Source organism: Peromyscus eremicus, chromosome 3 (genome assembly GCF_949786415.1).
Source record: "Peromyscus eremicus chromosome 3, PerEre_H2_v1, whole genome shotgun sequence".
NCBI classification, from domain to species: Eukaryota; Metazoa; Chordata; class Mammalia; order Rodentia; family Cricetidae; genus Peromyscus; species Peromyscus eremicus.
The window spans coordinates 41,060,053-41,075,491 of record NC_081418.1 but is presented as its reverse complement, the minus strand read 5'-3'; the positions used below and the strand labels follow the sequence as shown (position 1 = coordinate 41,075,491).

At 40.9% G+C, this 15,439-nt stretch overlaps 1 protein-coding gene and 1 pseudogene across 1 annotated transcript in view; one reads left to right on the top strand and one right to left on the bottom strand.

The window, feature by feature from the left end:
- Tnpo3 (transportin 3) overlaps positions 1–15,439 on the top strand; it is an 83,964-nt gene that overhangs the window by 43,310 nt on the left and 25,215 nt on the right. Inside the window, exons 8-13 of the mRNA XM_059257488.1 lie at positions 2,883–3,029; positions 6,305–6,412; positions 8,737–8,828; positions 10,817–10,956; positions 13,610–13,801; positions 14,249–14,340. Of these exons, the coding sequence (XP_059113471.1) occupies positions 2,883–3,029; positions 6,305–6,412; positions 8,737–8,828; positions 10,817–10,956; positions 13,610–13,801; positions 14,249–14,340 (771 nt within the window). The remainder of the gene's footprint in view (positions 1–2,882; positions 3,030–6,304; positions 6,413–8,736; positions 8,829–10,816; positions 10,957–13,609; positions 13,802–14,248; positions 14,341–15,439) is intronic.
- LOC131906750 (small ribosomal subunit protein uS5-like) lies at positions 3,967–4,849 on the bottom strand (annotated as a pseudogene).

Genomic DNA, 15,439 nt, shown 5'->3' with positions numbered 1-15,439 from the left:
TCCATTTCATTATTTGCATATGAGGTGGGGGTGCTGTCCGCGTGTGAATGTAGTGTTCACATTCCGGTGTGAATGTAAACAAGGCAGTGTTGTACAGTCAGTTCTCTCCTTCCTTTTATGTAGGTTCCAGGATTGAAAGTCCTTACTCAGCAAGTATCTACCCAGTGAGCCATCAATGGCCCATACTTGGGATATTTAAGAATTGGGTTTGGGTTTCCATTTTGCATTCTTTTCTATTTTCCTAACTGGTTGTCAAGGTTGACTGTTGTCGGCATCTCAGAATCTATCAGAAGGAAAACCCATTACTTTGCCACTGTGCATCCTTTCTAGTTCCACTTATTTTTTTAGAGCTTTACAGCTAAAAACAATGAAAATCCACATCATATCATTCAGCCCCTGAGTGCCAGAGATAACCAACTTACAGAGAGAAAAAGTGGTGTGTTTTGTTTGTCTTTTCCAAGCTCACACACAGTTTTAGATGTTTTTGTCTCTGTCCATTGGACCCAGGCCTTGAAGACTGGAGGGCCGAGGCAGCCTGCTTACCTCAAGCTGGCTGCATATGCAAGCAGCAACAGTGAGAGTCTAGGTCCCAAACTCCCTCTGAGAAGTTTCCCACTGAACCCACTTCCTTCCAAGCCCAGCCTCATAAGTGGTCCACTACCCCCTAGTAGCACCACAGCCTCCCACGCGTATGAGCCATTGGGCATTCTCATCTAAACTCTAGGATATACCAGTTCCTGATAACCCCAGAAGGCTTCATTTCTTCAGTTTTTCTTTAAAAGATATGAATGAGACTTAAGAATCTCTCTCTCTCTCTCTCTCTCTCTCTCTCTCTCTCTCTCTCTCTCTTTCTTTTTTCTTTTTTTTTTTTTTTTTTTTTTTTTTTTTTGGTGGGTTTTTCGAGACAGGGTTTCTCTGTGTAGTTTTGGTGCCTGTCCTGGATCTCGCTCTGTAGACCAGGCTGGCCTCGAACTCATAGAGATCCACCTGGCTCTGCCTCCCGAGTGCTTGGATTAAAGGTGTGAAGAATTTCCTTCTTAACCAAGCATGATGGCCCGTGCCTTTAATCCCAGCACTCAGGAAGCAAACGCAGGAGGATCTCCATGAATTTGAGGCCAGCTGGTAAAGCTGGATGTGATGGGACATGCCTGTAATCCCAGCACTTGGAGGCTGAGACAAAGGATCATGAGTTTGAGGCTAACATGGGGCTACATTGTGAGCACTAGGCTAGCCTAGGCTACATGGATGCTATATTTATAAAAATAATAATATTCTTTAAGACAGTTTACACTCTCCACCCTGCTCCCTTTGTGGTACTGATGATCAGTCTCAGGGCCTTGCATGTGTTAGGCAAGTTGGTGCCGCCCGTCAGCATCCCCAGCCAGCCCTCTGCTTTGTCTTTGTTCTTTGTTTTTAGACAGGGTGTGCACCCCTGGCTGGCAGACTGGCCTGATAAGCATCCTGTCTTCATCTCCCAGATGTTTAGATAATAGACATGTGCTACTATACCCACTTATAAATTTACTAGATTTTAGGGGCTGGAAAGATGGCTCAGTGGTTAAGAGAATTGGCTGCTGTTCCCGGGGACCCAAGTTACTAAACTATAGCCCCAGTGCCAAAGGATCCAACATCCTTTTCTGGCTCCTATGGGTACTGCATTTACATGGTGCACAGACACACATGTAGGAAAACAACTATACACATAAAGATAAGTAAGAAATTTAAATTTTTTCCTAGATTTTTAGAAGTTCTTCGTCTATTTGAGAAATTATGCCTCTTATTTATCACTTAAAAAATAGTAAAGGAGGCTGGAGAGATGTCTCAGTGGTTAAGAGCACATACTGCTCTTCCAGAGACCTGAGTTCAGTTTGTAGCACCCACATGTGATGGTTTACAACCATCTGTAACTCCAGCTCCAGTAGAATCTGATGCCTCTGACATCCTTGGGCACCTGCACTCATGTGCATAATAAAAATAAATCTTTAAATCCTGTTAACTTGAAAAGAAAAAGAATTAAGGAAGTGCTCATGGGTTGGGCATTGTTTTGAACAGCTTTCCTTTAGATCCTTCGTGGAAAGGAACAACAGCAGGCCCCTTTTCTGTGCTTGCTCTTATTCCTGTGTCCTCAGCCTCTTGCCTTTTATCACAAACAGGTGCTGTTTATTTGTCTGCAGCTCTCCTGAGGATTTCTAGATTGGGTAAAATCCAGAGCAGTATAACCCTTTGCAGGAGTAATTGTCATTCAGAAAGAGCATTGTATGGAGGGGTAGCTGTGACTGAAGTTCCCGTCTATTCCTGTTATCTTTCGTGTTCATGAAAACAGCCAAATGAGGGCTGGACATGGTAGTGTGTCCCTATTATCCCAGCACTAGGGAGGTGGAGGCAAGAGAATAGGAAATCCAAAGTCATCCTCCTTAGCTACTTTGTGAGTTTGAAGCTAGCCTTGACTATGTCAATCAAGCCCCTTGCCTCAAAACGGGAGAAGCATGAGTTTAAAAATCTTCTCTGACAAGGGAGTTACAGTTAGCTCTCCTGGGAAGAAATCTTCTGATGTCAGCATAATTAATTGTTCCAGAAATTTAGGAAAACTATGCCTTACAAGACTTGTGTGTCTTTATTTTCTATACAATCTAATGTGCTTTGGGAAAAGTGTTCTCAATAATAGAGAATATAAAGGTAGTCATCTAAGTGAATCTTGAGGTGTAATTTGGGAAGATATTTAGGAGGTAACATAACAAACCTCTACCACAGAAAAGGTGGCTTCCTCACTGCATGTGCATTATGGAATATTGTAGCTGCTTTGCTTTATGGTAAGTAGTCATGAAACTTTTTTTCCTGTTCTTTTCCTGCAAAAATAAACCATCAACTTTTTTACCTAACAGGTAGTAGAAATTTCCTTTAACTTTTGGTACCGACTAGGAGAACATTTGTACAAAACCAATGATGAGGTTATCCATAGCATCTTCAAAGCGTACATTCAGAGGCTGCTTCATGCTTTGGCTCGACACTGCCAGCTGGAACCTGACCATGTAAGTACCCTTCTTACTTTAAATCTTCTCCACCTTTTGATTCCAACTTGAAAAACTAAAAAGCTCAGGAGGCAGAGGCAGGCGGGTCTTTGTGAGTTAGAGGCCAGCCTGGGCTACAGAGTGAGTTCCAGGACAGCCAGAGAAACCCTGTTTCGAAAAATGAAAAGAAAAAAAAAGAAAAGGTAATAGATCTAATAGTCTTCAAGTTTTTTTCACTTAGCTTACAGTGAAGAAGTCACTACTAGTATAATAAAAATTAGACCTGTATAGGCAATTTTTTTCCTGCTGAACCAGTAATTGTTTATGTAGGAATTTGCTTTAAATGATGATATAAAAGAAGAAAGATAATTTTTTATACAAAGTATCGTGTGTGTGTGTGTATGTGTGTGTGTGTGTGTAAAATAATTAATTATGTCCAGCAACTTGATGAACCTCTATGCAGCAATTAAAAGTGATAACTTCTGCAGTAGTAATTAGTATGATAAGTGATAAAAATCAAAATGTTGAATTTGTTTGGGCCTTTTTGTTTTCTTGTAGTGCCAGGGACCAAACCTAGGGCCTTGATCATTTTAAGCAAGTTCTCATGGTGAGCTACATTCTGTGTCCTAGGTGATTTGTTTAGTTTTTTGTTTTGTTTTGCTTTGAGATAGGGTTCACTGTATGGTGCTGGCTGGTCTAGAACTTTCTATTTAGACCAGACTGGCCCCCAATTCAAGATCCACCTGTCTCTGCCTTCCAAGCACTGGGATTAAAGGTGTGTGCCACCACACCTGGCCTTATCATTGGTGTTTTTGAGACAATGCTTTGATACATAGTTGGGACCAGTTTTGAATTCTCAATTCTTCTTCATCTCCTGATTGCTAGGATTATAGGTATATACCACCACATTTTTTTTTTAACAGATTTAATTCACTTTATTTTTCTTGTATAAAAACCCTTATGTGGTGGCCACAGCTGGAGCCTGGGTCCTCTGAACAGACACTCTGGTGTGAGTTTTCATAAGATGCTCAGTGAATTCCTGATAAGGAGATTTGGTGAACACAGTCTCTTTCCAGAGGTCGGGGGTCAGGTAGCTGTAGGTCTTGGAGATGGCATCAACGGTGGCCTTGGCAAAGTTGCCCAGGGTGGCCGTGCAGCCCCTGGCTGATGTGTAGCAGTCATCAATACCGGCCATCATCGGTAGCTTCTTGGGCACAGGAGCAGAGACAATGCCAATGCCCCTGGGGGCAGGGATGAGACGCACCAACACAGAGCCACAGTGGCCTGTCACTTTTAACGGCACAGTGTAGGGCTTGCCAGTCTTGTTCCCCCAGTAGCCTCTCCGCACAGGGACAATGGACAACTTAGCCAAGATGATGGCTCCTCGGATGGCAGTGGCTACTTCCTTGGAGCACTTAACACCAAGACCAACATGACCATTGTAGTCCCCAATAGCGACAAAAGCCTTGAACCTGGTCCGCTGGCCAGCTCGAGTCTGCTTCTGCGCTGGCATGATCTTTAGAACCTCATCCTTTAGGGATGTGCCCAGGAAAAAGTCAATGATCTTGGATTCCTTAATGGGAAGGGAGAACAGGTAGATCTCCTCCAGGGACTTGATCTTCATGTCCTTAACCAGGTGGCCCAGCTTGGTGATGGGGATCCACTCCTTGTCTTCAGCTTTACCTCCACTAGCCCCGCGGCCTTGACCATGGCCATGGCCTCGACCACGACCGCGGCCCCTAAGGCCACTGCCAAATCCTCCGTGGAAGCCTCCACGGCCTCCTAATCCTGGGCCCCCCGGGTCCTCCAGGCTCTCCTGCTGCACCGGCGTTGTCTGCCATTTGGTGTTTTCCCGAAGAAGAAGAAGCAGAAGCCACATTTGGTTTATATTGTTTTTAATAGTGTAGGACATATGGTTAGGTAAAAACTGATATAAAAAAGTGAAAAAATTGTGTAAGGATATTGAGAATTTTGATTTCCCTCCACATATGTATACGTTCTCTTTATATTACTTATAATCATTTGATAATTTAGAAGAAAATATAGACATTTACTTAGAAGAAAATATACTAGACACATGAAATAGTTCGTTGGAAAGCTCTTCCACTGCCTTCTCTTCTTAACGGCTTTGTACATCCTGCCTCAGTTACTTTACCTTTCTGGGTGCTTGTGGGGTGGCTTTAGTCTAGTCCCTGGAGTAAATTTAATTGCTTGTGATGAAATGTGGCACACTCGACTGAATTTCTCTGAACTGAGGATCCCTAGTTGTAAGCACATTTTGCTTGGACAGTCCCACATGAGCTGCTCTGGTTCAGGGGTTCTCTGCTCTGTGCCAGGTCTGTGGCACCATTTCCCTTGCAAATACTTTTACACTTTGAAGTTCATAGTGCTTTAGAATTGTATGCATTATTTCATCTGGAAAGTCATCATTTCCTCATTATTATCTCCATTTTAGTTTCTTCACCCTAAAACAAAGAGGCTGAACTATATAAGCAGTTCTCAGTGGTACTAAGGAGTGTTTCTAGATGTTCATAGCCCAAGATATTCATAGGTGCTTTTAACCTCTTAAAATTAATTGGTGGGGCTGGAGAGACAGCTCAGAGGTTAAGAGCACTGACTGCTCTTCCAGAGGTCCTGAGTTCAATTCCCAGCAACCACATGGTGGCTCATAGCCATCTGTAATGAGATCTGGTGCCCTCTTCTGGCGTGCAGATACGCATGCATGCAGAACCCGTATACATACTAAATAAATAAATCTTTAAAAAAATAAATAAATAAATAAAATAAAATTAATTGGTAACTCTTTTATTTGGAGAAGTGCATTGGGATAGGAAAGATTTAAAGTCTAAAATTTTTCTTGTGAAGTTATTGTGATAATGGTTGGGTTTTGTTGTTTTGTTTAAGATTTTGAAAAAGAAAGCCTCAGATTTGTTCACTATTAAAGAGCTGACCTTTTCTAGATAGGCAACCTTTAAAGCTTCTTTCCAATCACTTTTCATACCATGGTTTTCTTGAAAACAAACAATATGTGTAATTGAAAATACAAAATAGGCATGCATAGTCACATAGATAAACGGAAGAATTTCTCATAGGAAAGTGGAGGGTAGAGAATGTGTTGACTCAACACACCCGACACTTGAGGAGATCTTCTCTTTTGGTAACACAGCCTTGTGATTTTGCACATTGGTTCATTGGCACTGGACTACTGAATAGCTTTTTCTTCTCTGTGGGTTTTGCTCAGGGCATTGACAGCTCTGGTGGGTTTTAAACAGATGGTACATGGTTTTGAATTTCAGGAGGGTGTTCCTGAAGAGACTGATGACTTTGGGGAGTTCCGAATGAGAGTGTCAGACCTGGTGAAGGACCTGATTTTCTTGATTGGCTCTATGGAGTGTTTTGCCCAGGTAAGTCCATTTGAGATTCTGGAGCTGGTTTTACTGATCACATTGATTGTGTTTATCTTGCTTCTATATCTTCTGTAAATGGTCCATCTTTTTTTTTTCTTTCTTTCTTTCTTTCCCAAGCTTGGTGGCCAAATGAGATAATAGACATGTAGGTGCCTAGCACATTGCCTGGCATATAGTAGCAGTGTTCATTTAGAGTCTGATAAACCAGTTGTAGTGGACAAATAAATTCAGTTATGGTTTACTCTATTACTCTTCATAATGAGGGCTGTTCCATGTGTGCAGCTGACAAATCTGGAAGTCTCCAGGAGACTTAAAGGGGTTTGGACCCCACTGGGAAAAATGGGCGGGTTTTCCAGGTTTAGTCCTGACAACTCATTAGTTATATAGTATTTCTTGGTCCACAGTTAGGGTTAGATTCTTGTGCAGCTTCATCCCAGAGGTGGCTATACTAGAGTGGAAGAGTCCTAGTCCTGTGGTTTCCTGATGATCACTAAGTGACATTTTACCTTGTAAGGTTGCAATCATTATCATCATCCCACATCACTTTAATGTTAGAATAATTTCAGGTGTTTTTCCTATTGCTGGATTGTACTTTAATGAACTCTGATGTGACAGTTTGGATGCTGTGTTGTAGCAATACCAAACTAACAAAAAGAAGATGAGGAGAGGAGGGTTGACACCCGTTCTGTATGTAAAACTTGTATATGATCTGACCCAGGAAATGTTCAGTAAGTTACAACTTTTCATACAAAGCATGTTCTTTGAATCAGCTCTGCAGATTGGGAGATTCTCAGGAGGCAGATTCAGTGGGCAGGTGACCTACACTCAGATTTCTACTCTTTTCTCACTGGCTCTCATCTTTGACTTAAGTTTACAAATTATATGAACTGTCAATGTTGCCAAAATGTGTTCTATGGAGCACCAGGTCCAGAAAATGTTCTTTGGCAAAAAAAGAAAGAAAGCTAGCTAAATCTTTAATTGAAATTAGGAAATGATACAAATATCTACACATTACATTAAAAGTTTTGTGATGTCATACAAGAGAGGGTTTTTTTTATTCTTTCTTTCCTTTGTAATGTCTCTTTTTTTCTGAGACAGGTTTTTCTCTGTGTAACAGCTCTGGCTGTCCTGGAATTTACTTTGTAGACCAGGCTGGCCTTGAACTCACAGAGATCACCTGCCGCTGCCTTCCAAGTGCTGGGATTAAAGGCGAGCTCCACCACTGCCTGGTTTTGTAGTGTCTCTTTTGACTTTTGTGTTTTTCTTTTTCTTTTTTCTTTCTTTTTTTTTTTTTTGTCGGAGCTGAGGACCAAACCCAGGGCCTTGCAAGTGCTCTACCACTGAGCTAAATCCCCAACCCTCAGTTATTTATTTTTACCTGTAAACATTTTACTTGGCCTAATAGCTAGTCATGTTCCACACGTAGATATAATCTGGGAAATTGAGGACCAGAACATCACTCAGTATTCTGCTAGGTCTGCCTTTTTTTTTTTTTTTTTAAGATGTATACTTGGCAGGGTGGTGGCGATGCACACCTTTAATCCTAGCACTTGAGAGGCAGAGGCAGGTGGATCTCTGTGAGTTCAAGGCCAGCCTGGTCTACAGAGATAGTACCAGAACTGCCACAATGAAATCCTGTCTTGAAAAACCAAAAAAAAAAAAGGTTGTACTTGGACATGCTGCTGTACAGAGCCTCCTGAGCACTGTCTTTTCGGCACTTTAACGTGCACTACTGTGGATGCAGCCAGTAATGAAAGTAAAGTATTAAGCAGATGCACAGGCAGAATTTGTGCTTTAAGGATGTTTGTCTGGGGGCTGGAGAAATGGCTCAGAGGTTAAAAGCACTGACTACTCTTGCAGAGGTCCTGGGTTCAATTCCCAGCACCCACATAGCAGCTCACAACTGTCACTCCAGTTCCAGGGGATCTGACACCCTCACTCAGACATCAGTGCAGGCAAAATACCAATGCACACACACATACACACAAAGAAATAAATTTAAAAAAAAGGGGGGGATGTTTATCTATTGATCTCCTACCAAGACCACAAGACACTCATTAATGTTTAACATTTTCCCCATAATACTCATTTTTCTGGGGATACATGATAATCTTGATAAACTCTCGGGGTTCTAAAAATCATAGTTACTTCTAGATAGTGAGGATACGAAACATGAAAGTACTGTTTGTAGTCGGTTCTGAGAGATAATTGGGTTTAGAAACAACGAGCCGGATTTCTTTGAACTAACATTTTTTGTTTTGTTTGTGTTTGGAATTCTATTTTTCTTTTAATGGCTCCATAATCCACCTCTTCTTCTCTAGTTGTATTCTACTCTGAAAGAAGGCAACCCACCCTGGGAGGTGACAGAAGCGGTTCTCTTTATCATGGCTGCTATAGCAAAGAGTGTTGATCCGTGAGTGTCTAATAAGTCTTTTGCTGGGAACTCTTTAACTATCAAGAGAAAGGAGATTTACACCATGTTTCTGTATTGGTATATTACTGGAAAATCTGATAACTTCTATGCTGCTGTCAAGCTTTCCCATTTTAGTCTAGTGCAGGATGGCCTACATTGCTGATGCCGTATTTTAATATATTTCCTAGAGTTAAACTCACTTTACTCTTGATGCTAGGAATAGAATGCTGATATTTTTTTTTCCCCTTCAGTGGCTCCTTGTGTCAGTGGGTTTGATCAAGGAATTTGTTAGAGTGGTAAATTGTTTGGTATTTGCTTAAAAACAATGGGATAGTCATTAATTTGGATCTCCTGCTTTTGTGACCTTAGGTAAGTTACCCTTAGATGTTTAATTACATTGTTCTCTTTCTGTCTTAGGGAATCTATGGGCTTCAGAGGCAGAGCATTGGTACCATTTCACATAAAAGAATAGACAATCTAAAGGACAGTTGTTAATTTTGTTATTGCCATTGAAAAGTTTAAATTATTTGAATTTGAGTTGTAATTGCTTAGCATGGAAATTAAAGACAGGGTTCTTAAGCAGAGTTTGCTTGTGTCCTGAGTTTACACACTGATGTAATAACTTTGTCCAGTTACGTTGGATTTTGATCAGGTGCTTACACTCTAGCTCTACTTAGGACCTTGATTGGAAAGCTGGCTAAGGCAGATGGGCACCTGTTAGAGGCACAGTGCTTCCTTCTTAGCGGGCTTTCGGGGCCTAGTTTGTGAACTCGTAGGTGTGTTTCCAACCCAAGAGTACTTTAGGAGATGATTAGGCCTTCTTTTTTTTTTTTTTTTTTTTTTTTTTTCCTAATAGAAGTTCTGCTTCTTAATTACTTACTATAGCACTTGCTCTTAAACCATTTGGGGGTCTTTTGGAACCTGATGGTCTGAGGGTTACCAAAATCATTATTATTGTGCTCAGTAGGTGTTGATTGGAAAAAGGATAGGTAGATAGTCTCCTGTAACTGGCTGAGTATCCAGTTTAAGGCATCAATGAGAGAATAATTACTTGTTTATCCTCTCTTCAAACCAACATGTGATTACAGTTTTTTGGTTTGGTTTGGTTTTTTAGTCCATTTAAAGGATGTAATAAGCCTAGTAATTGGCAGATAATACTCATGCTATAATCCTGGATATCTTCATTTTAAACATCTTCATTTCTGAATTAAATTCTAACTGGGAACATCTTCCATGCTGTGTTTTGAACCCAGTTTAGTAGGCGGATGAGAGTGATAAATTCACAGAACTGTGGAAAGTGTTTGGTTTTTTAGATTTCCCCTTATGTTCCAAATCAGGGCATCCTGATGGCCCTGCAGCCTGTTTTCTTGGGGTCTGTCACTTAGTGAACCAGTCCGCCTGCACTTTCCTTTCAAAGTTCCCAGTGTCCAGCCATAAGAAACCTTCTGGAGGATAGCAGCTGACAGAAGTGGTCTGTGAGAGTTTTCATCATTCATTTAAGCATTCAGTAGTATTTCTGGAGTGCCCACTATGTGCCAGGCACTGTTCTAGGTGCTGCAGATAGGGGACAAAATGAAATAGGTTCTTTAAAAGATGGCATTCACCATCAGCTAATGTCTGCCTTTCCAGTTGCAAATGCCTCTCTTTGATAGTATATATCTAGATACTTTCATGTCATTCAGAAGAAGGAGCAGTGTAACTCTGGAATATTGATTTTTTTTTTTAAATTTCTATCTTTTGTCCCTTTTTGAAGGTTTGGAAAATGTTCAGGGCTGGGGAATGTGTCTCAGTGGTAGAGCACATTCTTAGCACCTCAAGAAAACAAGAAACCAAACTCCTTGTTTGAAAATATTCGGCACTTTTATTTGAATAGTTATTATTTACTTAGAAGCCCTTTAGGCACTGTGAAGTCTCACTGCTGCCTATTGCTTGGCCGGAATATTACCCCTATAGACAGTAACTGTAAGTCCTTGTTTTTTTGTCCTCAGGGAGAACAATCCCACCCTTGTGGAGGTACTGGAGGGAGTTGTCCGTCTCCCAGAGACTGTACATATGGCTGTGCGGTACACCAGCATTGAGCTGGTTGGGGAAATGAGTGAAGTGGTTGACCGGAACCCTCAGTTCCTGGGTGAGTGTGAACTCGGCCTCTGCTGCCGTCCTTTGAGCTGGTCTGACGGCTCCTTTCTTTTGCGTCTGTTTTCCCACTTTCTTCTCATAGAATAGGCGCAGTGTGAGTTACTTGGTTGGAGCATTTGTTAGACCTCCAGATAGGGAGAGGGCTGGAGTATTTAGTGCCTTTTTAAAATAAAGCACAAACATTTCTGTCTCTGCTAGTCTTTGGTACATGTATGAGCTGATCAGACTGTCCTCCTAACAGCTAATTGACTAAAGGAAAGGAATGAGTTTTCTCTGTGAAGGAGATATTTTATGTAAAAGCTAATAATTATTCAAAATAAATGTAAAGTAAAATGAATCTTGAGAGTTGGAATCATTTATCCCATTTTGCGGATAAAGACTCTGAGATCCAAAGGAAAAAAATCTGTCCAGAGAAATATGTAATCAAACTCCTGATATTTAAAAGAGATTCATTCAGAGAATTTTATGTGTTCCCAAGTATGTGAATGTTTGCAAATAATCTGGTTTTAATGGTTAATACTTGCCACAAAAAGTAAACAAGTAGCTGGGCATAGTGGCAAATGCCTTTAATCCCAGCACTTGGGAGGCAGAGGCAGGCAGGGCTGTGAGTTCAAGGCCAGCCTGGTCTACAGAGCGAGATCCAGGGCAGCCAAGACTGTTACACACACACACACACACACACACACACACACACACACACACACACCAAAAAAGGTACACAAGTTTCTTTTTCTCACTTTTATACATGGAACCTATGATAGGTGTGCTCAGTTATTACCGAACCACTTCGCAAGTAGAGCATGCCATTCCATAATATTTTCAAAATTCCTGAGCGTGCGTGCATGAGTGTGTGTGTGTGCCCTTCTACCAGGAAGCAGAAGTGGAGTCATTGTTTGTTTGTCATGTCCAATCATCAGCAGAGTTCAATACCTACTTGCAGTATCTGATTCAGATTTGTACATCAGCAATAAACACATTTCTGTGTTAATATTTACTCCAGAATAGTCAAAACTGCTGTGTCATTTGAGACCCAAAGCCTACAATATTGGAGTTGTTTGGGCTATCAATTCTGATTCTCCATCTTCTGAGTATCTTAACTAAATAGTCTTGGGGCTTTGGGGGAAGAGGATAGACTATGGTAGGCTGTGTTACAAATTAATTTTATAGTACTGAGGATCAGTCTAGGGCCACGTGTATGCTAGCTAAGCATTCTACCACTGAGCTACATTCTCGGTTCAAGATAACTGTTTTAACTGGGTTTTGACACAGTACCCTTTTGAGTCCTTCATGAAAATGATCTTATGATCCTATAGCATGTTTAATATTTCCTTTCTTCAAAAAAAAATCAGATTTTATAAAGAGAGGTAAAAAGAAGAGTAGGATTAACTCTGGAAGTAAACCTTTGTAGTCAACATTGTTGGAACAGTTGCATTTGATAAAATAAAGGCATAATAGTAAGTTCTTTTCATTCAGAAGTGATAGCGGTGGGGTTTGGGAAGTGGTTAGTGGATAAAGCACTTGCCTTGCAAGCTTGGGGACTGGAGTCTGGGTACCTATAACCCACCTAGAAGCTGGACAGGTGAGGTGGGCAACAGAAATCCCAGTGTTAGGGAGACAGAGATGATATCTCCAGGGCAGGCTGGCTAGTAGAATGATCAGCAAGCTCTGTGTTCAGTTAAGAGCACCTGCCTCAGTAAATAAAGTGGAGAGTGATAGAGGAACACCTAACATCAACCGTGGGGCTACATGTACATATGCACACATGTAAACATTCATATACATATGCACACACACACAGTTGTTTTTAAGTATGTGTAACAGTGTGGATATGTACATAGGAGTGCAGGTGCCTGCGGAGGCCAGAGGCATCAGATCCCTCTGGAGCTAGAGTTACAGGCAGTTGTAAGCCACTCTGTGGGTGCTTGAAACTGAACTCAGGTCTTGGGAAGAATAGTGCATGCTATTAATGGCCAAGCCGTCCCTTGGGCTCACAGTCAGTGGTTTTCAAGCTGCTGCCTGAAACTGGGGTTAGAAGGAACAGTTAACTACAATGAAGAAAGAATTGAAAGATGAAATGAATGGAGCTCAGGGCCTTCGGACGCTGCATCAGAGAGAGCAGCTTCAAATTTGTGAGTTGTTTTTGTTTTGTTGGTTCTTTTTAAAAAAATTTTATTTTATGTGCATTGTTGTTTTGCTTCCATGTGTGTCTATGTGAGGGTGCCAGATTCCCTGGAACTGGAGCTACAGACAGTTGTGAGCTGCCATGTGGGTGCTGGGAGTTGAACCTGGGTCCTCTGAAAGAGTAGCCAATGCTCTTAAGCACTCAGGCATCTCTCCAGGCCCTTGTTGATTCTTTTGAGACAAGGTCTCACTGTGTATCCCTAGCTTGTCTGGAATTCATGTAGACCAGGCTGGTTTCACACTCACAGAGATCAGCCTGCCTCTGCCTCTCAAGTGCTAGGATTAAAGGCATGTGTCACCACACCTGGTGAATTTTGTTTTGTTTTGTTTTTTTATACTAAGAGTGATTTATATATTTCATTTTATGAGTTACTTTTGAAAAATATATCAGCCTTTGTTGCAAGAAAGTATATACTTTCCTTGAGTTTCGGATATATAATCTGTATTTGACTTTTATTTCTTAGACCCTGTATTGGGCTATTTGATGAAAGGCCTGTGTGAAAAGCCTCTGGCTTCTGCGGCAGCCAAAGCCATTCATAACATTTGTTCAGTTTGTCGGGATCATATGGCTCAGCACTTTAATGGACTCCTAGAAATTGCCCACTCCCTTGATTCTTTTATGTTGTCTCCCGAAGCTGCTGTGGGTTTGCTAAAAGGTTAGTAACAGTCTCCTCTAGACCACTAGTTGGGCTTACCTTAAAGTCTTATCGAAACTTTTAGTTATAATGTACTTAGGGATGGTGAAGGTGGCTTTTCCATTCAGGGGGAGTGTTTAGTATGTGTTCATACATTCTTTTCTTAGCAGAACTTAAGCCTATCAAATGAATTCATACTGCTTGCAGTATGTGTATAGATTTGGGTTAGAGACAACACATACATATTAAACACATTCATGTTTGCTGCTAAGAAGAAATGAACATTGAGTTATGTCAATGTGAACATCAGCCTGGATTCTTCTAAACACACACTTAAGATACTGTAATTTTAAAAACAGTGCTGATCTTTTAAAAAGAATTCTGTTTATCTGTGTAATTTAGATCAACTAATTTAATTACCTTAATTCAGCCTTTATGCTTTTCATTGGAGTCATTTTTGTTTTTCAGGAACAGCTCTTGTCCTAGCAAGACTACCTTTGGATAAGATTACTGAATGTCTTAGCGAGCTATGTTCTGTTCAGGTTATGGCATTGAAAAAGGTGAGCCCATATAAGGAACGAAACAAATACATACTTACATGTTCCAAAAGAAAAAGTACAATTCTTATTTACAAGTTAGTTATCATATGTTTAAAAGCCAAGATCATTAACTGAAATTTACTAAAATTAGGAATTGTATCTGCATACTAGAAAATATACAGTTGAACATTTGTTTGCATCAAGGAAATAGTCTGAGGAAGCATTGTTAGGCATTTTTGTAGGTATTCAAACATTGGACTGTAATACAAACCCAGAAGCCATAGGTCAGTCATTTGACATGACTTCTTGATGCAAATCAAGAGACATGGCAAACATTGGGTATATGAGGGCTGCTGCTACCATAGAAATTTCTTTTTCCTGAGTATGCGCACACCTTAAAATAACGGTAAGGCCAGACATGGTGTCCCCTGCACTTGAGGGGCTGATTCAGTAAGATCAGGAGTTTGAGACTAGTGGGGCTACATAGTGAATGCTAGGCAGCCTGGACAAAATGGTGACATACTCTTAAAACCAACAAAGCCAAAGTAACAGTAATGATAATATAGTAAACAACACATCAGTAACAGTCATATTAGAAGCATTTCAAATATAGGAGTAAACATTACACACTAATGTTTGAGTAGCTATGAAGTCTTTGTGTTAAAAGTTTTTCAGATCCTTTATAATCTTATAAAAGGACTTTTATACATGTAGTCGCTCATTGACCAAAGCATTGTTTATGTGTCACATGACTATTTAAATATCAGTAGCTTCTCAGGATGGTGGTGGCTCACACCTTTAATCCCAGCACTGGGGAGGTAGACAGGTCGTTCTTTGAGTTCGAGGCCAACCTCGTTTACTGAGCAAATTTCAGGACAGCCAGGGCTTCATGAGAAACCCTGTCTGAGGGGTTGAGGGGAATTGTGGGGTTGTGTGGAGACAGTAGACTCTCAGTTTCTCAGTATCAGTAACAACCATTAGAGGGTCTAGTGTGAAAACCAGGTCCAGGAAGTAAAACCATATCCTAGAAACCAGGAGTGTTGGCACACATCTGTAATCCCAACTCAGTAGGGAAGATGAGGTAAGAGGATCGTGAGTTCAGGCCAGCCTCAGCTACATA